General features: G+C 40.6%; 2 protein-coding genes across 3 annotated transcripts; both read right to left on the bottom strand.

Moving 5' to 3' along the window:
* Positions 1–205: 205 nt before the first annotated feature.
* Positions 206–12,655, bottom strand: LOC103363813 (uncharacterized). 2 transcript variants are annotated; one of them, XM_008290730.1, is made up of 13 exons: positions 12,369–12,655; positions 10,689–10,757; positions 8,595–8,619; positions 4,966–5,052; positions 4,733–4,872; positions 4,523–4,633; positions 4,364–4,403; positions 2,879–3,815; positions 2,659–2,779; positions 2,455–2,520; positions 2,236–2,337; positions 1,860–2,115; positions 206–602 (listed from the first exon to the last, which is right to left on the bottom strand). In XM_008290730.1, exons 1-13 carry the CDS (start codon positions 12,420–12,422, stop codon positions 364–366), a joined length of 2,247 nt encoding a protein of 748 aa, XP_008288952.1. In that variant the 5' UTR covers positions 12,423–12,655; the 3' UTR covers positions 206–363. The 2 variants fall into 2 exon arrangements, with proteins under 2 accessions (XP_008288952.1, XP_008288953.1); XM_008290731.1 differs by lacking the exon at positions 8,595–8,619 and having other exon boundaries at positions 12,369–12,387.
* Positions 12,656–12,866: 211 nt separating this feature from the next.
* Positions 12,867–20,628, bottom strand: LOC103363812 (regulation of nuclear pre-mRNA domain-containing protein 1A). The gene is made up of 7 exons (XM_008290728.1): positions 20,264–20,628; positions 18,199–18,328; positions 17,772–17,878; positions 17,304–17,398; positions 16,964–17,090; positions 15,533–15,708; positions 12,867–13,946 (listed from the first exon to the last, which is right to left on the bottom strand). Exons 1-7 carry the CDS (start codon positions 20,412–20,414, stop codon positions 13,848–13,850), a joined length of 885 nt encoding a protein of 294 aa, XP_008288950.1. The 5' UTR covers positions 20,415–20,628; the 3' UTR covers positions 12,867–13,847.
* Positions 20,629–22,561: the final 1,933 nt, after the last annotated feature.

The raw sequence follows: 22,561 nt of genomic DNA, 5'->3' as shown, positions 1-22,561 counted from the left end.
TTTCACACTGGAATATACTGTTAATAAATGTTTGCAGTAAATGGTCGAAAATAGCAGTTTGGCTCACGAAATGAATAAATAAATGTGCTGCCCAGTTAAATCATAGAGAAAATAATACCAATATTACTTTTCCTGCTGTAGTAGTTTAAAGAATTGAAAAAAATGACAGCTGCAGTAGACAAATGTTTTAATGTTTACATAGACACTCAAACTTTGCCATTTTAATGACTTAACAAAAAGTAAACAACCTATAACAAAAAGATTTCAAAAAAGGAAAATCATATTTTCCAACCAACATGTTCTATCAGAAGTATCAATTTTTAGTTTACAAAGCCATTCCACAAAAGATGACGATGATGATAATTATTTCCTCGCCACAAGCTCCAGGAGGGTGGAGGTGATTTTGTCCATTTTGGTCGAGTACCGGGAGGCCCTGAGCATCCTGGATCCTTGTTCCATGTGGAGGGGAGATGCAGAGGGGTCAGAGTCGAAAAACTCTTTAACAGCAGGTTGGTAGTCACGAGGGCGCATGGGTTCTTGAAATCTGTCAGGATAACGTGTTGGCTCATCTAAATGAGTATTGTGTGATGTCCCAAAAACATCTATGAGAAAGACAACAGAAAAAGATTTTTAATAAAGGAAAGTGAAAAACGCAAACTTACTTTGACATGAGAAACTAGAATATGTAGGATATTTCTCACCAGTATATTCATCAATTTTTAGTTTACAGAGCTTTGCCCCAGAACATATAGAACATGATACAAACATATGAGATGAAGAGTTGAACATGTGAACAGTTCATCCATACAATGCTTAAAATGAAGAATATTTTGTCAACTCTGATCCAAACGTCGAGGCTCATAAGGTTTTCTCACAAATGTTTGATAAACTGGTAGTTCTTTCACACAAAAACACATTCAGCACTACAAAAATGGTCAAGTGAAGTGAGGTCAGAGCATATTTTGTTTGCAATGTTTTTGTATGAAAAGCTAAAACTCCCTCCTCCACAGTTAGTGGAAATGAAGAACAACCGTCAGGAAACAGCATGAAAGGGTTGCTTAACAGATAAACAAGAATTACTGAGTACAACGTAGCTCCCGGCCCCTTGGAAATCAATGTATCAGTCATTAGGAATACAGAGAGAGAATGAAGTGGCAGAAACCCTAACATCCATAAAACAGCGAGGAATAAATGTGCAAAAAATATGCTGGTAGAAAGATTGTGTGGAGAGAGCTGGAGGACGGATAAACTGTAAAGCATGGAGGTGGGACCATCACAGTCTGGGCTTGTTTCTCTTCCAGTTTCAAACTTGTATTCATGAATGGAATCAAAAACTCTGATGTGTACAGAGGGACTTTGAATAAAAACTTGAAGAAATCAAGCACAAATGACTCAAGTGGCAGAAGTGGATCCTTCAGCGGGATAATGATCTAAAGCACAGCAGCCGCCTGCTGATAGAATATTTTGCCCAGAAGAAAATCAAAGTCTTACAATGACCCTCCCAGAGCCCTGACCTAAATCCTATTCAGCACCTAAGGGATGCCATGGAAACAAAAATGCAAGCTTGTCACTGCACTATTGTGGATGAACTGCAAGCTTTGCCGGCTGCAACATGAAGCATTCTTTCACCACAGCTGGTAAAGAAACCAGGGCTGTTAAGCAAAGCCACAAAAATCTTCATTTTGAACTGCATTTCATTTTATTCAAACCTAAAACATGTGTTTGCTTAATCTTTTGGTTTTTAGTGTCTAAATACTTTTTTGTAGGCCACTATATGTTCGAACAAACCCTTTAATGCCCGATGTGCTGTAAAAACCATGTATGTGCGTTTAAACAAAGTGCATTGTGATCCATTGTACCTTCATAACGGCCTCTGTTTGGCTGTCTGGGTTCCTCGCGTACAGAATGGTGGTAGTCTTGGTGCAGCTCCTCCGATACATGCTCACGCTGCGTCCAGCCTCGTCTGGGATCATCGCTGAAAGTGAGGTTTTGTGATGGTCTGTGGTCAGAATCTTCTTTCAGCGATCTCTCATACGGGTGTCGCTGATGCAGCTGTGGCTCCAGGTTTAGCTCACTATAATTCCTAGAGAGGCCTGTTCGGCTTTGGCTATTTTGCTACAAAAACAAAAACACATGCTTCATTTATTTCTACTGCTTTGAAGTGAGGAAAACAAATAGGCCAGTGTTTGTAATTATCCGTGAGAGTAAGACGTGGCGTGTGCAACGTGAACATACCACAGCTTTCTCAGATTTTTTGCTTTTGAATTCTTTCAAAAGGTTGCAAAGTTTGCTCTTCAGGAAGTCAGCCTCTTCTGCATTCTCAATTTCAATGTTTTTCTAACCGGGGAAAATGATGAAAAAAACACAGTCAGATCCCTTTTAGTGAATGACTGCAGGACAAAGACATGATATGCGCTGCTTTGTAAATGTGCAAATGCTAATTTAAGATCTTACCAGCATATCAAAGACACCCTCTGACTCAGAGCCTCCTCTGTGGTAGTTCTCACTATGATGTGGACTCTTAAAAAAGAAAAAAAACAAACATGTCTGACACAGCTCCAGCAGTCATACTGCAAGTGTAAGTGCATGCTGTCGATTAGTCGAGATCATAAAATATTGGCAGGTTAATCACAACAGCCTAATTTTACAGTTAACTACCTGTGATTCTCTGTAGAAGTCTGAATATTGTGTCCCGCTGATTTCAGGCCTCAAGGACACACCAGCTGATCTTCCATTATCGGCATACTTTGGATTGGATGGCCCATATTTATTGCTGAACCTTAAACCAGAAATCAAACATGTTTTAAATAAATTAACATTTCTAAATGGATCCACCACCCAGTTTCCTGGAAAACCATATGCACAGTCTTAAACTCACAGCTCTTTTGTCATTTCCAGTTCTTCTGGAGTGGCATCAGAGAAGCGACTCTTTCTTTTTCTTTTGCCCTGTCCCTCATCAATATCAGCCCCTTTCAGGAATCGCCTAAATGGCTCTGGGATGTCAGAAATTGTCCGAGTGACTTCAACTCGTCTCTGGGAGGTAGGGGCTCCTGTTCTGCTCGGCCCAGAGTTGTCGATTACCTCCGCTTCGTGTGGTTCTCTCATTTCGTGATGATAATCTCTTATTATATTAAACAAATGGTCACGCGATCGTTCGCTCTCCATTGGTGTGGCAAAGTTCCTCCTCTTGGCCTCTGGTTCACTGGATCCCGGTCTGCTCATACTGTCGGGTCTACCAGAATCCCTCTCCAGAGACCACCGTCGTTCATCACCTTGAGGGTACAGCTGCTCTGCAGGCGAGTACTCAGCAGAACGAACTTGGCTACGCCTAACTTCGTCAGCGAAGAAGTCCTTCAGAGGATCTCTTTCTGAGTAGGGTCTCTTATAAGGAGAAGCCTCTCCTGGGTAATGCTCTCCATGCCAAGCCTGTCCATGAGGCATCTTCTCCCTGTAATCTTGCCTGGGAACATCATCTGACTCAAACACTGCACTTCTCTGTGGCTCTTGAGGATAATTCTCTTCATACTGGCTACGATAATCTGATTTCACATAGTCTTCTCTGTACATGCGACTTTCACTGCGATCTTCCGTCCACAGGTCCTCTTCAACGCGATCGTGGCTGAGCGTGTCCTCCCATTCACTGCGTCTGTCTCTGTTCACATTGGGTTCATCTTGCTGGAACGTGGGTGTGTTCTGGTAACCCATCAGGTGCTTTCTTCGGTGATAGTCCTTGAGTTCTGGTAGGAGTGGTGGCACTTCTTGTTGGACTGTCTGTGGGATTCTTTGGTCCCTAATTTGCTTCAGCTTTGGGGGAACTATGACATAAGAACAAACATACTGCTTAAAATGGCCATAGGAAAAAAAAATCAAATACAAGTTGTTTCTTCTTTTTTTTTTTTTTTTTAAATTAGCTACTCTATGAAATGTATTAAAAGCTTACCACAATTTCAAAGGCTAGGGATCTGTCTTAGAACAACAGTCAGTTGCTGGCGGACAAAATCCAGACCTCTAAAGTTGTCGCCTTTCTATCCTTCCACTGTAGCTCAACAATTAAACACTTTTTAGGTAAATATGTGCTAAATAATAAGAAATATGTGCTGACATCTTGAGGAAGGGTTACCAAACTTTCTTGAAGATCTTTACTGACGTATATCGATACACAGACACAGCTGAGTTAGCTTGAATTTCCTCTTCAGTGTTACAGCAAAACATACACTTGTATGGAATTTTACAAATGTCTTATTGAGTTTTTAAATGTATTCACATAGGTCAGTGCAAATTATTAGACACTCACATTAATAACATCCATGTTAATGAGATGGGAATAGCTTATTTGCTCATTTACACAGAAAACTGATTGTACCTCTTAAGATGTTGCCTTCAATCCCCGTTTTTGCCATTAACTGAAATACAAAAAAGTAAACGGTGTATGTTACTCTCAAAATTCTTATGATTAAAAATACAAATAGACATGTTATCTGAGAATATTCCACACATCTAGTTGTTAGTGTGTGTCCCCCACCCTTGGATGTCCTCGTCCATCCTGTCTCTCTATTATTTCTGCTCTGGTACGTATGATCTTTCCTCCCTGTGTTTGTTTATCCCAGGTCACCAAGTCTGGCCGCTTCACTTCCTACAGGAACAAAAATGTAAAGCATGTTCAGTCTAGTCAAACAGACATTCAAAGAAAGTTTCGCTGGAGTTCTTTTTCAAAGCAATCAGAATGCTTTACCACATATTTCTGTCTGTGTTTCCGTCCGATCACGTGACAGACCATTTCGGCTAGGACTGCCATCTGATTGCACAGCCTACACATGTATTTGGGGCCTCCTAGTGGGTCAGTACTGGGCATTTCATCCAAATAGCTTAAGCCTAAGAAATAAAAGCAGAAAAAAAAGTTAAATGAGATCATGCTAACATGGAATTCAGTTTTTTTTTTTTTAAAGTCTGTATCAGGTTATTCACCGATGATAGGCTCGTCAAGCTTCAGGTAATCCAGATACTGTAAAATGTCCTTAAATTCAGGTATAGTTTGTCGTCTGACAGCAAGGCCTGAAAAAACGAAAGCTTGTAGTTAGCAACAGAAAACACAGCAAAGAGGGTTCAGATCAGATCGTTATGATCAGATCTAATCACAGCAACACCGGTCCAATGCTCCCTTCTCCTTATCAGCATTTTATAACTCTGCACATTTTAAACCATCGTTTCGTAAAAAGACTTGACTGGAAAGTTTCATGACATTTGTCAACGACACAGTATTGAGTTTGCTAAATTAACTGCCTAAATCTGCACCTACAACCGCCTCCCTCAAGTGTTTTTAGTGGATGATTTCACGTCGCATGTTTGTTGAAGGACAAGAAGCGTAAAAGGGGACCATAAGCCAAGACTGTAGCTGCAGCTGAAAGGGTTAAAATCTTCAGCTCGCAAACCGAAATCAGAAATCTGGCAGCGACCACACATATTCCCATGTATGACCTCCAGCAGTTCAACTTTGAACATTTGAGTCATCACATTTTGCTCTACTTACATCAAAGCGGGAGTGAAGGGAAGCTTTCTGTGAAACAAATACTGGGTGTAATTTTCAGTATCGCATGATTGTTTGAAGTTGCTGTCGGAGTGTCCTCTGGTAAAGAGTTGTTGACCCAGATGATTTCATGGTATATAAGCACGTACTTTGCAATAAGAAAAAAAATCGGCCTGGTGAGGGAATATGACCTTGTCTTCCTGTAACATCTATCTTATTAAAAAATATCTAATATCTGATGTTACTTATAATACAAATGGCAGAAAAAAAAACAAGCCATGGTGTAAAAATATCCCATGTTCACTTCAAGAAGCAGCATGCCACGACTGTTTTCTCAGTTTAAACTAACAGAAATCCTGTTTTCTGTATTTCGGCGTATAGCACATTCCTCTTCAAGTAAAGCTGGAACATGCCTCTCCAGGGTGCAGGTCAGCAAACGTGCACAGTTGTTTGAACGCTTTCGTAGCTGTTTATTTTCTGTGTGTGAGCACCATGACGGCATTTTTCCTTTTTCGTTTTGAACCCTCCTCCAAACAGACCGTGAGATCAAACAAACAATCAGCTTGTTTGATGCACAGGGTTGTACAACACGTTCCTTCGTGGCTAACAATCGCCCATAGCACCCTGGTCAGAGCTGCAGAGATGTTTACTCGCATCTTTCATCCTCTTGTCAGAGTCAGTACGGCTGCAGCTAAATAGTGGTGCACTCACTGATGCTCGGCACCAGAATAACTGAGCGTGAGCCTGCTCAAACACATACAGCTACAGTGACTGCAGTCGATTTCGTCGCAGTCACATAGGCACAGGTAGGTGCCCTGCTGCCTAATTTTGTGTAACTGACACACATTCGAATGACAGGGGAACGTTTATGAAATGGAGAATACATATTTGAGGGAAATGCGTGAGCGCTGGGTAGCTGCAGCTGTCACTGTTGCTTGAAGAGCGACACTATAAAAGCTGCATATATACTGCAGAAGAGGCAGGTGTGATTGTTCACAGCTTAAGTTCAAACCTCATGCCTCAGAGAGGAGGAGATTTGTGGCTGCAAGTAGCAAATGTGCTTGAGGAGTCAAAACTGAGGGGTTAAGGGAAGTTTAGTTTTTTTTTCTGGTCTAGAAAAAAAACACAGCTCCACACTGTAGCTGATGGTGTGACACAACACACTGATTAGGTCCCAAAACAGCTGTCAAAGCAGTCATGTTAGGCCCAAATTGCCTAAAAGATGCATAATTAGAGGAAAGACCTGAAAACAAGTGGAGAAGCACAATGAATGTGCAGGTGTGCTGCATGGTATAATTAAGCTATTAACATCCAATCACGCTCTGCGTGAAAATAAAGATTCTGTGTTTGCATCAAGACAGCAAGAGGAAAAGACTAAATGACTCTGAAAGAAGGTTCGTGCTGATGACCAGATGATAGAAACTCCAGTCACAAAAACTGATCAACCTGACCAGTGTTTCAATAGGAACAGGGACTAAAATGCATTTGGATCTTTGGGAAAGACGTAAATAAATAGGGTTGGAGATTGTGGTTGAGAGAACGCATTTGATTACAGTGATACTTGTGCATTAGGCTGATATGTAAGGAAAACCAGAAGAGCAACTCTTCCTCCAGTGATTCAAACATGAATGGACATCCTTCAGTGGTGCCAAAACCACAGGCACTGCTGTATGGAAATGTGAACAAAAAAGGTGAAATGGTCACTTGAGTCATCCTTTACCATATCCTCTCCAAGTGTGTGAGTGCATGTGCGGCGTACACCAAGAGAGCGGTGCAGGCCTACAGGGAGGGGATCCGGTAGCTCAGTTGCACTAGGGGGTCATTTTGTTTTGTTTGGCTTTGTTAGTTTGGGTCTATTTGTCCCCTTCAGCCAGTGGCATACTTTCTGCATCTGTGAGTATGCGGGGGTCCATGGGATATAAATTTCATCATCTTCCCAAGTTTGTCTGAGTCCACACAGACCCCTCTGCAAACGTCCATGAGTAGCCCAAAATTTGTGTCCTTGTAAACAGTCTGTGTGGCAGCGATGTTACAAGGGCAATAGCATGCATGCTTGGCAGTAGCGTGCATGTGTGAAACTTGTAGCCACAACTTACTACAAATGTATGGACACAGCCCTCCATTCAGACTCCTGCAGAAGAGAGTAATAGCATAATGGCAGCAACTGCATGTCCACGATGTCCACAGGTGTCAGTGTACACGTCCGCACCAGAGAATGAACAAGGCTTTAGAGGGAAGGGTCACTGCAAATCCGTACGAAGTTGTTCTGACTGGTCACCATCATCCTATGATGAAACATTTCCATTCAGGTTTGAGTGGTCTCTTCTACGATGCCAATGCCCCCGTCCATGGACCACAAGGGGGTCACAGGTCTCCACTGCTGCCATCAAGCCACCAATGAGGAAATATCTTTGGTCAGAATGGTGTTCCAGAAACTTGGAATACCAATGTGGAGGAGAATAGACGCTGTTTTGGCAGCACATGGTGGCCAAACACCTTACAAAGAATCCTCGGTTTGGAAATGGTGTTTGTTTTCCTTCAATTTGTCACCCATCTGACATCACGATACCAAGAACCAACACTTAAAAATGTAAGTGTTGTCTGTAACTAGGGTGTAGACTTGAATCTATCCAAATCCTTCCTCATATAAGCTGCCATTATATATCATTTTAAAATGAATATAAAATCACAAATTTGCTCAGTGGGATGATGTCAGGGCTCTGTGCAGGTAGGTCAAGATATACACTTAACCGCAACGGAGGGGCCTGAGCCAAACCACGATGAACAGCCCCATTCAAAACAAAGTGCATCAAATTATCTAGATGTACTTTTCCACTGTAAACACTTACTTTAAAGTACTTAATTTAATTTGAGTTAATAACTATTGTAAGAGGATCATAACCATTGACACATCGAGACTAAAACTCTGTCCATTAAAACCAGGACAGGCATTAGAATGACCACTATTAATTACCGTGTAGATTCAATTACCTGCCAGAACAGACAGCAAGTATACACAAGGCCAGAATAGAAAATAAAAATGACATGGCTGAAGATGAAGTCTACTTACCCGAAGCAACAAAGACATCCTCTTTCTGCCAGGAATGAAAGGAGAGCAGTAAAAATTAAGTCAGTCAGTACAGTGCAAACAGGACACTGGTTGTAGTTCACCTCTCCTACAAACAAGGAGAGGGTTATATCATGGAAACAAACACGATTTTAATACATAATGGTAAATTAAAACCACAGCTCACTTGAGGTGCAGTAACGGTGTACAGACTCACCTGTCTTCATCGCGTCTCTTGGTTCATAAGGAGGTAATGTAGTTAGGGAAAAGAGAGTTTGTTCTGCAGTCACTTTTAAGCATAATTGCAGATACTGAAGCCCCCTTCCTGGGAGGTGATATTAAATGTTCAAGACCACATTCAGTGTGACAATAGACATCTGTATGCAGAGAAGCAACATCCAGTTTCCCTTACGACGACAAAGACAACCAAAAGACACGAACCGATGCTCGAGCAACTTCTGCTTGATTGCATAAGTACAACGAGTGCGTATTTGGCAGCGAGTTCTGCCAAAAGGAGGCTGCCCAAACACTTGTACGGTAACTGAACATATCCAGCGTAGACAGACAGAAGGGAAGATGCTGCTGACAAGTCACTGTTTCTACACAGTGTGAACAAGGTGTTAGCATCTGTAAGGCTCAACTGTCGATGTTTATTTATTTATTGTCTGTGAGGCCGGACTGTACAGTAGTACGGTGTGAAAGGACTGGGTGTGAAGTCAGCTGTCAAACCAATGCATGAATCTTCAGTCTCTTCTGTCTGGCTTCCTCCCACAGCACCATATGCAAGAACATCAGAAAATTCACATGTGCTTTACCTGGGAGTACTGCAAGTCTTGGTCAAAGCCTTAGTAGAAGATATCCAGATATCTTAGAGGGCCTGGAGCAAGCAAGTTTCTGGAAGCACATGAGACTGGTTCAAGAACATTCCCTATATGAAACGGACCCATAAAAGAGCAGCTAATAGGAATCTTTCTAAAAGTATTATTCCATGGGATCACAAACATCATTTAGCCAGATGACGTGACTCCACCAAGCTGCTTAGCTCCAATTATTCCAGTGTTCTTGTCAAAGTAACAGGACTTCAGGTTGTCACACACACAAAACCCTCCACAACCATTCCAGCAGCCTGGTGTAAGAACAAAGTACAACCGTAAGCTGTGCTGCTGTTGCCTTGCGTCTCAGGACCCGACTAGTGTGGACCGAAACAAATGCAAGTTCAGAAAAAGGCGATGACCTCCAGAAAACAAACGATTGCTTTAGAGAGGATTTAAGAAATTTTGCGGTGCAGAGTTGGGAAACAGCTTGTTTTTTTAAAAAAGACAAAAACCCGCTGTTCTGGGAAACAAGCTGCGTCCATCACGGCTGTCCACAAATGATGACGTGAGACGACAAGGGACAACAACAACAGGAAACTGTAGCTCAAGTTGTATAGGCCAGTGTGACCTTAATGTGTCAACATGTTACCTTCTCCTTTGGCATGAACTTACGACAAGCTGCCTTCTTCAAAGACACAGTGCTCCTCCAAAATAATCAAGATGTAGTCTTTACAATGGTCAAGGACAAACGCTGGTAAGAACTCCTTCTCCCTGGTTGATTTTGTTGCTCAAGAAGTGACGGACCACCTTACAGTTACTCAGTCACTGTAGGCATGGTTAATGTTGAGACGTCAAACACTTACTGTACCACCAGTTTCTGTCTTGGACATACCAAGACGTGCTGTTTTTGGCTGGCAGAGCAGAAGCAAGTAGGGCCACAGGACACACAAATAGGTATTGAATCAGAAATGAAACACTGCAGTGGGCTTTTTAACAAAAAAAAGAAGACTCGCAAGATGCTGACAACCCCTTGCAAAAAGTGTGAAATGACATGTTTCCTCCAATAAGTTTATCCTGAACCTGTAAAAACTTGCAACTAAATGAAAAGAAAAAGTAGAAGTTACAAGTAAAAACTCCAGCCAGAGTAAAATACTCACTGAACATTACATGATGCGTTCACTGTTCAATAGTAAACACAGTATTGGGTGTTTTAGCATTACTAACGTTGCACACAGATTTCACAGACTGCATAATTTCTGCAGGAGTATTTTGTTGTGTGTACCTTTATATGTCCTGGTGTGGTCAGGTGTATCTTGTACAAGGTATCACCCCTCAGGGATTTATCACAGACCTTAGTTAAAAGAGAAAGCAAAAATCACTCAGTTGATCATTTATCAGATACACAAATGTACACGAAAGCAGGACTTACTTAGTCCATCTCTATTAAGAAAATAAAATATTAACACAATTCTAGTAAACAGCACCCCAAACCATTGTACTGTGCCAAAGTCTTGGACCACCATTAGGTTTGTTGTTTTAGCAAGGCGTACATATTTATTTCTCAGTCATTTTATTAATATATAACAAGAAAATACAGGTAATGTGTACACAGAATTTAAAACAAAAAAGGATTCTACATGTTAAAGTTAGTACTTACTATGGCCCCCATTTGCACTTGGCATAACTTGAACTCTCATGGACAGACTGCCTTGAAAGTTTACTCAAGTAATCTTTTGGTATATTACATCAAACTGCCTTCAGCACCTGCTAGAGTTCTTTTTTAGGGCAGGTTGTCTATTATTTTTCCCTCTGCCCTGATGAGCCCATACAGATTCTGTAATATTTAGATCTGGACCCTGTGGAGACCAGTCCATCACAGTTGTTTTTAACCTCAAAATATGAAGCAGTGAAATAATGAAATACAAAAATCAACCTGTAAACCCAAGTACTCTTTCTTGCACCTCTTTTTTTCCCTCACATATTGTTGAGAATTGGACCCAAACATTTAAAACTTGGTTTCATAACTCCATAGTTGTCTTTTCCATTTATTTCCTCTCCAATTTTATGAGATTCTACAGAGGCCATTCCCAGTTAAACTTCTTTGGACTGTAGAAGATCAACTTTGCATCCAGATGAAGCTGCCAGGTGCAAGTTCTAGTAAGTTCTTTGCTGGACATCTTCTGGTCTCTCAAGAAAGAAACTTGTCATCAGACACCATCTCCTGGGCTTTCACTACTTATCCTGTCATTCCTCTGGATTCCTCTCAATTCTTGCTTCTTGGTTTAAATACCAAATTATTAGCATGCAACATGTTTTTTGATCTGCCTCTAAGTGAGCCTTGTTGATGCAAAATTATGATTTTTATTCCCGTCAAGTTAAGTAACTTTAAGCATTTTGAATGGAATGATGTGATGAAGACTTGTCCCTGTATGTCACCAAGCTTCCAATGAGTTAAACTCTTACAATATGTGCATGTAATGCTCAACAATACATGGACTAAGCTCTAACTTGGAATCATACAACCATAATAATAAGTAGCTCAAACAATCAATGAGAAACTTTTGACATGTCCTGAATGATCTCTGGTGTAACACACTACAAAGGAGTTCAAGACACACGTGCAAACAGAGGTCACACCAAAACATGCCATCTTAGCTTGTAGACTGCACATGTTCATAGTGTTATTTAGTGTATTTCCTATATCTTCCAATTGCAACCTGATACAGAAACTGATGCAAATGTAATATCATTAAACCCTTGCTAAACAAAACAACAACCCAATAGTGGCCTTTTACACAGTGCTGTAAAACACAGATATGACGATGGACTCATGTCAGGTTTATTGTCTATAGCTGCACAGCTCGGTGTGCTTCGTTTACTCTATGAAAGAGCCAGCTGCATTTGTTTCTCTACTGAGCCCAGCAGTCACCGACTTCATTAGGTGCATGCTTAGCCACCTTACCGTGCATTCAATAAACTCAGTCTCCTCGTCGTACGGCGTTTCGAGGCTATCCATAGTGGAACGACTAGCACTGCTAGCTTAGCAAATGTTAAACCAGCAAAAAAAATTAAAAATAAATTCAACCAAGCTGCTTTGACGACCGAGCCGTCCTTAGCAGCTCCTGGCTAGTAATTCGCGCGGTGTCGTTTTACTAACACTAACGAATGAGCGTGTGTGTGTTTTATATTTGACCGTAGGCTACACTTGTGTACACCACGAATGGCTAGCACAGTCGACGGCTGAAGGCCAAACTTCCCGTGTGTTTGTGCACAGTAACCTTCAGAGGGCCACGTGGGCGGAGCTGTTACTGCAGTGACACCGCAGTTAAAAAAGACGTTAGGGTGATAAAAACAAGCACACACATAAGCTGAGTAACACCGTCCACGCCCTCTGCAGGTCAAACACTCAATTGCAACTAAATTCAATGGCACACAGTGACTGCAGAGAGGACTGCACAGATTTGTGTATTTTATATTTATTTGGTTCTAAGAAGCATTTGCTTCATATTTACAAAAACAAACAGCTTTTTTTTTTTTTTTTTTAAAGTCTGGCTTTTGAAACTGGGGCACTTCTCAGGCTGTGTGAAGCATCTGCACAACATTCAGGAAACTTAGGGGTAAAACTAAGAAGAAATACAGTAAACAAGACGACACACTCCTTCACTCGTCATTTCAGTACAGAGGAGGTCTGAGATACCTCGGTAATAACAGTTTCACAACCACGCACATACAAATCATAAGCACTCGTGAGCTGGAGCAGGTATAACTCCGCCGTATTTACATGCAAACTTAAATATGTACACACCATCTTTCACAGATAGGCTTTATGTAAATGATAATTACATATATTGGTTTTGCTTTAAGGAACATGGCTTTCTACTCAGCTTCAGAAAACAGTTTCCTAATGATCTCAAAGGATTCTCTCCACAGGCCACTATGACACTGCATGAAAACAATGATCCAAGTGCTGCAACGACGTATAATCAAGAGTGAGACAAGTCAGGACACCGAAAACAGCAAAAAATAAAGTTACAATAGCAACCCGAAATACTGCAAATTATTATGATTGATCAGCCTAAGGGGACACACTCTGGTGCACGATCTTCAGTCGCAATAAATACAAAAATATCACACCAGCATCATCCAGCCCATTTAAAGCTGCAAAAGTTAGATGGCAACGGGAAAAGCACAAGAGGCCTGTGTCTTAATTTGCAGTGTATACCTCTAAAACTAAGAGAGCTTACTGTTCATAAAAGACGTGTGGATAAATAGTCTGTTGAAGACAGAATGAGAACCACAGGTCACCGTACAGGGACACAGAGACACTTTCCAAAGTGAAGAACTGAGGAGACAATGGCGAGGTCACTGATCAAATAACGGAAGAGATGGTCTGAGAAGTTTCAGTAGCAGGAGTGTATGTGGTCAGAGGTCAAAGCTTGAGTCAGTTCGAAGAGTTGTAGAGTCCTTCTGGGAGGTTGCTCAGACGCGATCGCAGCTCTTTCCGGACCTGGGTCACCCTCGCCAGTTTCCGTTTGTATTCCTGAAAAAGTCCAGAACAGAAAAGGTCCATCAGAGCTTGAATCTGATCCTTCAAGGGTGAATTAGTGACACTGTGAGTTTTGATTGTGTTTTTGTTACCAACAGCAACATTATGGGAAAGCATTTAGTGTAAAGCTGACATGTTAAGACACTGACATGAGGGCTACATAAGAACTAAAGGACGGTTTTTACTGTACATTGCAGGAAGTGGTTTTAGTTTTAACCGAAGTTTCCGTATACATGCAGGTTGCATCAGGGTGTTACAAATATTTTAAGGTTTTTCGCTTCCGACACATTTGGTTCCTTTCAAACCACTGAATGTACGATCGCTGTAGTCACCTCAGGTTTCTGGCTAATCTGCTCGACGTTTACTTTCACTTACATTTACAACACGATTCATTGGAGAAAGTATTACAAGTTTAGTATGTCTGTAGTTTAAAGGAGCACACAGAACAGCAGCAAAGTTGTTATATACTGTATGTGAGGGGCCCCCTAGTTAGTGTATGTAAGGCAAACAGAAGTCAGGGAGCACACAGCTGAAAACAAACCAGCGTGGGAGGAATTCATTTAGTCAAATAAAAATATATATGCAAAATGTTTTGGTCTTTAAAGACACATGAAAATAAAGTGTCTGTCAAATGTTTAATTCTTTGCTTCGGCTTTGTTGCACATTGGTGTTAGGATTTGTGCGTTGTATATGAACAGCTGATGCATGTGAGTGAGCTGTACAGAGTACGTTTCCTCAGGCCATTTTTAAAGTTCAAAAAAAAAAAAAAAGGATCCTTGTGTTCTCTTAATCTTCCACAATGTATGCCAAAATTTCAGATTTTTTTTCTTATTTTGCCTCGTAATTACATTTAGAAACAAACATCATCTACTGATCTGTGCTCAATGTACATCTAAAGTGTGTTTTTAATGCTTCTAGTTTGGACCATTGTTAAAAGGAAACCATCAGGGGCTGCAAGTGTTAGAGCAAAATAAAAGCACTGACAAAATCATTTCATTTTTTATTTTCATTTTTTTTATTATTACAAATTTGATGACTGAGTGAAGATACAAGTATGAGATACTTCGTCCTCTTGGTATCCTGTGGATAAAGGCTGGACAGTTATTGTCACCACAAAAAAAAAAAAAATGACGGCTGTGAGAGAGTGAGAAAATCAGTAGTTTCATTTTTTAAGCTCAAGCACAGCGTTTGAGTCGATACTTACCTGATAGGCAGTACACACTGAGCGGACTGAGATAAATGAGCAAGGCTCAAAGAACAAGCGTTTCCCAGTGATGAGGGAAAACCTCAGTTGGATGTCAAGTTTGTATCTAATTAGGAGTCTTTCCTCAGTTTGTAACGCCAGCAGGCCTAACACTCAAACTGAAACCTGCAGTCTGGTTCAGTAACGACAACAGAAAGCATGCAACATGCTGAAAGAATATTCCTTCAAAATGTGAACAAACAACAAGTGTGAGCCCTCTGCTACACAGACATATGAACAGTACGAACGACTGACAATGAAACAAAGATGAAACGGACAAGACATACACAGAAACTAAACTAATTATAATTGAAAGAAAAAATAGTTAATCACGCACTTCAAGTTTCTGCTCATTCTGGGCCAAGCCATCCTTCTGGCTTTGCAGGAAGACCGTTAGTGTGCGCGTAAGCTGCCTCCTGTCGTCAATCTCAGCCGCCAGGCGGCCGCTGTAGTCTGCTAGCAGCATGCAGGCCTCCTCCACCAGCCGGGAAAGCCGCTCCCCTGATTCCTTATCTAAAGCACAGAGAACATAAAAAGAGAAGGACACAAAGCTCAAACACAGCCGGTGTTACAGGTTCAACAGAGGGTCATTCAGTTAGCCATTAATACTGACACAATACCATTAGCTACTGTATAATCAATGGCAAATCAAACAGTTTCCTATGGTAGATGGAGGCATGTTATCTTTCTACATCCTGCTCAAGGTCACCTCAGTTTGTGTTTGTCTGCTGAGGTGAAGGCAAAGACACTATGCTTTGAAGCCTTTTAATGTACAGTATGTCATGGTGGTTAAAGACCGCCTCCAAAGAAAATATAGTTTAACTTTGTTATCGTGTCCATGTGGGGTTTTTTATATGCTGGCAGTCACATCATGAGCGAAATAAGCAGTGAATGTCATGATTGAGTATTTCTGCCTTGAAACTGTAGTGTATTGAAGACTGTCTCAGAAACAGATTTTGGCTTGCAGGGTTTCATTCGGAACAAATCAACTTGCAAGTTGGTGCTTTCTGGATCATCATTTTTCCTCAGAATCGCAGTGTATAAACAGAGTCGTATGTGAGCTGGTGTGGGAACTAATTTGCACATGCATAGATGTGTCCATACTGGAGCAGGGTAGAGCTACATCCAACTCATTCTGAGGCATTATGGGATGAATGGGGGACAAAATTCTGTAATTTTGATAATGTGATGAGTTCTTAGGGGTTTAATCAATGACCAGAGAGGGGATTTAAAATGATGCGCTGTCTCAGTCTTGAGACAATACAGGTTTCTATGTATGGATAAGTAAAAACTCAGCAGTCAGCTCTAATGTGTGTCTGCAGGATGTCTGATATTCTGTCCTACAAATATAAATATAATAGCCCCAGCACTATTTTTGTTTTGAAAATAAATTACTGTAAGGTTTAAGGAGGCATTTGACGTGTGTGTTTAACCTGCAGGTTTGAGGAATAAGTGATGGTCTTGTGCAAGAAGGGAAATAATGTTGAATATATTTTTTGCTCCCACTAATATAATGGTGTTTACTCTCAAATTGTCAGCAAAACAAGTAAGAGTGCAGACACCTATGCCCAGTGGGTATTTTCTGCCACGTTGACGTGAACCCTGGCCTTTTTTAGATTGCTAGCACTTTCTCCAATCAGAGCTAACCCTGCGATCCTTGAAGACGCTGACTTTATTATCTAGTAGGTGCATGTGTTAATGAGCTGCACAACGTACTTGTGAGTGTATACATAGAGCATACGGGAGCGTTTTGCGTCCTGCCTCCTACCTGTGATCCTGTGAAGCAGTGACGTGTCCTGCACCTCAGCAGGAAGGGAGGAGATGCGCTGACGCAGCACCGAGTCGCCAGAGGCTGCATTCTCCAGCTCCTGCAGAGCTCGAATTAACTCTGCTGTCTGAGGCACAGGGAGGATGATAAGCAGGGGGAGGGAGGCGGGGAGAGCACAAGAAGGTATTTAAGTATGTGTCATAATCAACACTGGAGAGGCAGAGAGAGGCAAACACAGAAGCAGGCGTAAAAATGCTCATCAAATGTACTCTATGCAGTTCAAAGTATGATTTCATAAACACACTGTATTTATGGCTACACTGTTTGTCACAGACAGCACCTGTGGAGGTTCAACTGGGGAGCTCTGGGAGGCAAAGCCTTCATCGTCTGGTTGGATCTCTTCATATGACCTCTTCTTAGCCTTCTTCTCTCCATCTAGGATTTACAAGAAAAAAAGCAAGACAAAAAAACATCACATGTAGAAGTCCCCTCTTCTAGCTGAAATAAAATGGTGGACATTTTGTGTATTAAACTGTGCTGCAGCTTTACAGCTTCATGCATCTTCCCACAAAGCTGATTAGCTATGAAGTATATATATATATATTTATGATCAGAAATAATCCTGTCATGTAAGCGTATTATTAAAAAACAAGTTTTAAAATAAGTGCCGGTATGAAACTGAGCTCGTGATGTTTAAACCTGCAGACTGGCAGAGCAAGCAGCCACATTGGTTTCACAAACAGAGATGCGGCTGGGTGCTGAGCACTACTCGCACGCCTGTACAGGTTCGTCGGTCGGGTGAACTTACAGAGGACTTGCGACAGCTGATCCAGCAGGTTGTTCTCATAAACAGCTCTCTCCTGCCAGATGGACAAAACCCGACCCAACTGTTTCTTACAGCCCTCCTCACCCTCTCTGGACAGAAACACAAAGAACAGGCAATTTAAACAGCTTTCTAAAACTGACGTCAGGACAAGACAATGTAGGACTATAAAGTGGAAAGAACATATTTCATTGCAAATGCTGCATACTTGTGTATGTGAGTAAGTCTATTCAGTATATCTAAATGTAAATCACTGTCTAGTGTTTAGTGTTTCCAAAATCTGACTGCAATTTCTTAAATCATTTCAAACCAAAGTCGTGCATTATGAATAAATGGCCTGATTAAACAGTCCTAAATGTTGTAACTCCACAATGCATTTTTCTGACCCTTGTATTTGTGTGTAAAATCTGACCTGTACACATGTTTGAAAGCATCGACGATGATCGGCGCAAAGTCCTGAGTGAACTCTGGTCCTTTTCTCTTGCTGTTCTGAATGACGTCATTGGCCAAGTAAAGGAAGGTCAACTTGCGTGATACCTGAGCTGTGTGCATTCAAAAGTACAAATACAAGTATTACAAGACATTAATTTAAAAGAATGAATGTCAGGCTGAGTAATATAGTAACAGGTTTCAATGCACAAGCGTGTTTTAACTAGTAAATAGAATATTTTAAACCAATAATTCTATCTACTTTAAATACCTATTATCGGACACAATATTAATCCGAGAAGTGATTGCAAGCCAGAAATACTGAATGTCGTGTTTTTCCATATAAAACTAAACCATCATGTGTTAAAAGTCACGCTTTTCCTTCAGCAGATCACAGAAATCATCACAACAAACACAAGAATGATGCAGCAACTACCCTTTACAATTTATTCCTCTTCACTGCTACATCCCTACAAGTCCCGAGAGCTAACGTGTTTATGAATTCAATCTGGGAAAGAAAATGTGACTTTCTTCTCTCTTTTGTGTGTCTGTTTCATTTGGGCTTTATCAGCCACAATGCACTTTACTGCACACTCGAATCACACAACTGACAACATATATATGTATGCCTTCTCTAAAACAAGACAAATAAAGGCTAGATATTTTAGTGAGTGTGTTCTGAGGAAGGCTTTCAACAAAACCTGCAGATTCATCAGCCTCTTCATTGCTAATAAAGAAACGTACCAAACAGATCAAAAGATGAGCTGATTCTTTTGACTATTTTTAGCGATGGAGTGCTGCCTTTTCCCTCACTTGGATCAGGAGAATATAGATATATGTAGATATATATGGAAGCAGAGCTCTTCACTAAATTGCACCTGTTTCCTCTTAGAAAATCATCTTTGTTTGTTGTTGGACAGGTCACAGTCGTCACTGAGGTGAGCATGAAACCCAGGGGAGTGATATCTCTATCCCCACTGCTATTAACGGTGTGCTCTCCTTTTAGTCCTCAGACAATGTCCCAGAATACAACATCCACTTGAGATATCATTAGGTTGTTGACTCGCACCCTGAGGAAAAGTCTGCCAGTATTAGCCACAACTACAGCCAAACCTAACATCCCAGCAACACACCTTTTGGAATGAATTTTGATATAATACACCAACTCTGACTCCACCTACCCATTAGACCTAGAGCCAACATTCCACTGTTATTAATCAACATGGCTACATTTGCTTAAAGCTATCAGTGGCAGGTTAGAGGGAAATTATTTCCCACTTAACACACTTTGCATGGCGTCTTATTTTAAAGCACACAGGGCACTCTTTACATTTTTATTGCAATACATGTGTATTCTTTATTTCAACTGAAGTGTGTTTTAAGTAATGTGGCACTAGCAGTTAATAATAGTGACAGCATAAGATGATCTATCACTGTGTTGTTATCAGTGCTGGACAGTTTGCAGGAGAACTTGTAAAGCTGAGAGGAGGTGCTGAATTAGATGTTAAAAAATACATAGAAATCAAATCACACTACACATAGCAAACCAATTCAAAAAGTTCCATCTGAGCTGCTTTGAGTAATTTACTGTAATGAGGATTTTACATCTGCCCTGAGGGGATTAACTTGATAAGCATGGAAGCATCGTGATAAACATTATGAATTACCAGTGTTTGACATACAAACAGTGGTGTACAAATTTCCACAGCATCAGATTACTGAGTATCTTGGCTACTCTTAGTATTGCTAGCCAACACAAAACAACCCAGGTGTTAGATAGGTAACTTATCTCTACTCTTAAACGATGCTTGTGAGTCCAGACCTTTAATACTGCTGACGTTGTTGCTCCAAAGTTGGCTAATGTTAGCAGTCAGCATGCTAACAACGGCCCATTGTCTTGACAACTTTATCGCAAGTTAGCTAGAACTGTTTTATGCCTACAGCACAGATTTAGCCGTAGCTAGCCAGCTCCTGTAGCCGAATGCTACACAACCAGTTAGGAGCGTGTTAGAGGTCTTTATTACGAGCTAGCTCAACTCAAACCTTACCTTTTTTCAGTTCGTTGAGCCAAACATTGACAATGGTCTTGGAGTGTTTTCTGTGGTGGATGAGCCACAGCGACAGCGTCTGCACACTTTGCTGGGAGTTGCTAAGCTCGGACAGTTTCTTCTCTAAAGCCACCTCAGAGAAAGCTGACATCTCGACGAGGTTTTTTTAGGGGAGAGAGTCGAGGCGCTGGGAGAGGCAGCTTTTGCGGTTTCTCCCAGATGTGTTGTCTTGCAGCAAGTTAGCCGGTCACCACGGGAATTTTAGCCATTCAAATTAAATGCCAAACGCTGCCTTTGCCGTATTAAAAGCCCGTTTGTTTGTGCTAACTAGCTACGCCGTCCTCTCGGTGTGTTCAGGGGCTGCCTTGCTGCCTTCGCTTCAGGCAAACCTCAGTCGCTTACAAGAGGTGCTTCCGTAGCTGTGTTGCGTTCAAGTCGGCTGGAAATTATGGTTACAACCGAAAACATGCCTTTTAGCTATAATATCAATGACGAAGCATTTGCTGTGATATAGTGAACATTTCACAAGTTGTTCTCACAAATTTTCCAGTTTCTCCAATGATTTATTTGAACCCAATTAAGGAACTTTGGTAGTTTATGCAAAACGGAACAAACAGATTTGTCAATGTGTGCGTGTTTACTGTGAGGTTGTTGCACTGCATTGTTCAGTACCAGTCACTGAGTGTACAAATTTGTGATTCACCCTCATGTCTGACGACAAAAATGTTTATCAGATATATCAGGGGATGCAAACACATGTATGGTTATTTAAAAAAAAAAAAAAACAGAGCAAGAGAGAAAATGTGACAGCACGAGATCGATATATATATATATATATATATATATATATATATATATATATATATATATATTTTAAAAATCAACAATAAAACAAATAAAATGCCAGTATCGATTATTTATTCAACTCCATAGCAACGTTATGGCCCTACCGTCTAAACTGAGAGATGAGAGAGCGTCTCTTCAGGATCCAATAACTTAAAGCAATTTAAATAAAGAAGTGTATCAGGATCAGCAGTTTAGCATTCTGACAGCTTGTGGAATGAATGAATGAAGCTGTTGATGGACTGTTCCCAAATTGTTTGAAGGCATTGTAATCTTTGTATGTAAACTTGTGATTTTTAAGAAAGTGGTAAAAAAAACAACAACAAAAAAACAACTCATTATTCTGCCGTTTAGCAAATAGAAATAATTTTGGTAATCCTAGCTGAACTAAAACAGGAAAAGTTTAGTCTGATTTAATGTCAGACAGTGAGGAAAAAAGGTTCTATGTCTTTTTGTACAGTGTATGTAAACTTCTGGTTTTAACTGTATGTTCCTTGTTTCTTTGCGTGGCAAATTATTAGACCATACAAGTGCATAACAGCTACAAACATGTCCGCATTAACTACATCAGATTGTCTGTTAGTCTGATCTGAAACAAGTCATTCATGATTTGATTTAAATATTTGACTACTTAAAAGCATGTCAGGGTCTGGCCCCTTGCTTTATAGCAGAATCGTTGACACCATATGAGCCAGTTGGCAGTCTTAGATCTTTAAATGGGGCTCTTGCAACTCTTCCAGTGGAGGCTTCAGATTTAAAGGATCTTCAGCTTCGTACCAACCTGCCTGAGGAGAAAAAGCTCCCAGATTCAGTGACTTCTTTGAAAATCCCTTCTTAAACCAGATGTTTCTAGACTTGCTTTTCTGTGATTTCATGTCTTTATTGCTTATTGTGAATTTTATTCATTAAAGTTTTGAAATTGGTTTTTATTCATTAATTTATTGATTTTGTTTGCATGTATTAATTTCACGTTACGTTTTTCATTTGTGAGTCTATTGACTATCCTTATTTGTTGTTGCATTATATTTTGCTTTAGCTTTGTCTGTCAAAGCACTTTGTAAACCCTCATTTTAGAAAGTGTAGCTATGTAACGGTTAATAAAATATGCCAATAACTTGTATATAACGAGTCAGATAATCACTTGCAGATTCAGATGGTTTAGGATTCACAACACTGAATACATCTAATGCCTCGTAGCTATATGACTGGACATGTCTGTGAGATAACACTAGACACTTGCCTATTTCTAATTTAAAAGGTTTTGACATCACCACAAGAAATTTGACTTCCATACATCAAGAACCAAGGGATGGAGGAGAAACAAGCTACAGTGTCAAACCCTTCATCCACTTTGAACAAATATCCTGATTCAAACTTCCCTGACCTTCTGCTAGCGATTGCAATAAGACATTCCTGTTGTGGACAGTAAGGAAGGAGACCACAACTCCTAAATGA

Source organism: Stegastes partitus, unplaced genomic scaffold (genome assembly GCF_000690725.1).
Source record: "Stegastes partitus isolate 25-593 unplaced genomic scaffold, Stegastes_partitus-1.0.2 Scaffold692, whole genome shotgun sequence".
NCBI classification, from domain to species: Eukaryota; Metazoa; Chordata; class Actinopteri; family Pomacentridae; genus Stegastes; species Stegastes partitus.
Note: the sequence above shows the minus strand (reverse complement) of the source record. Positions and strands in the feature narration are given on the sequence as shown.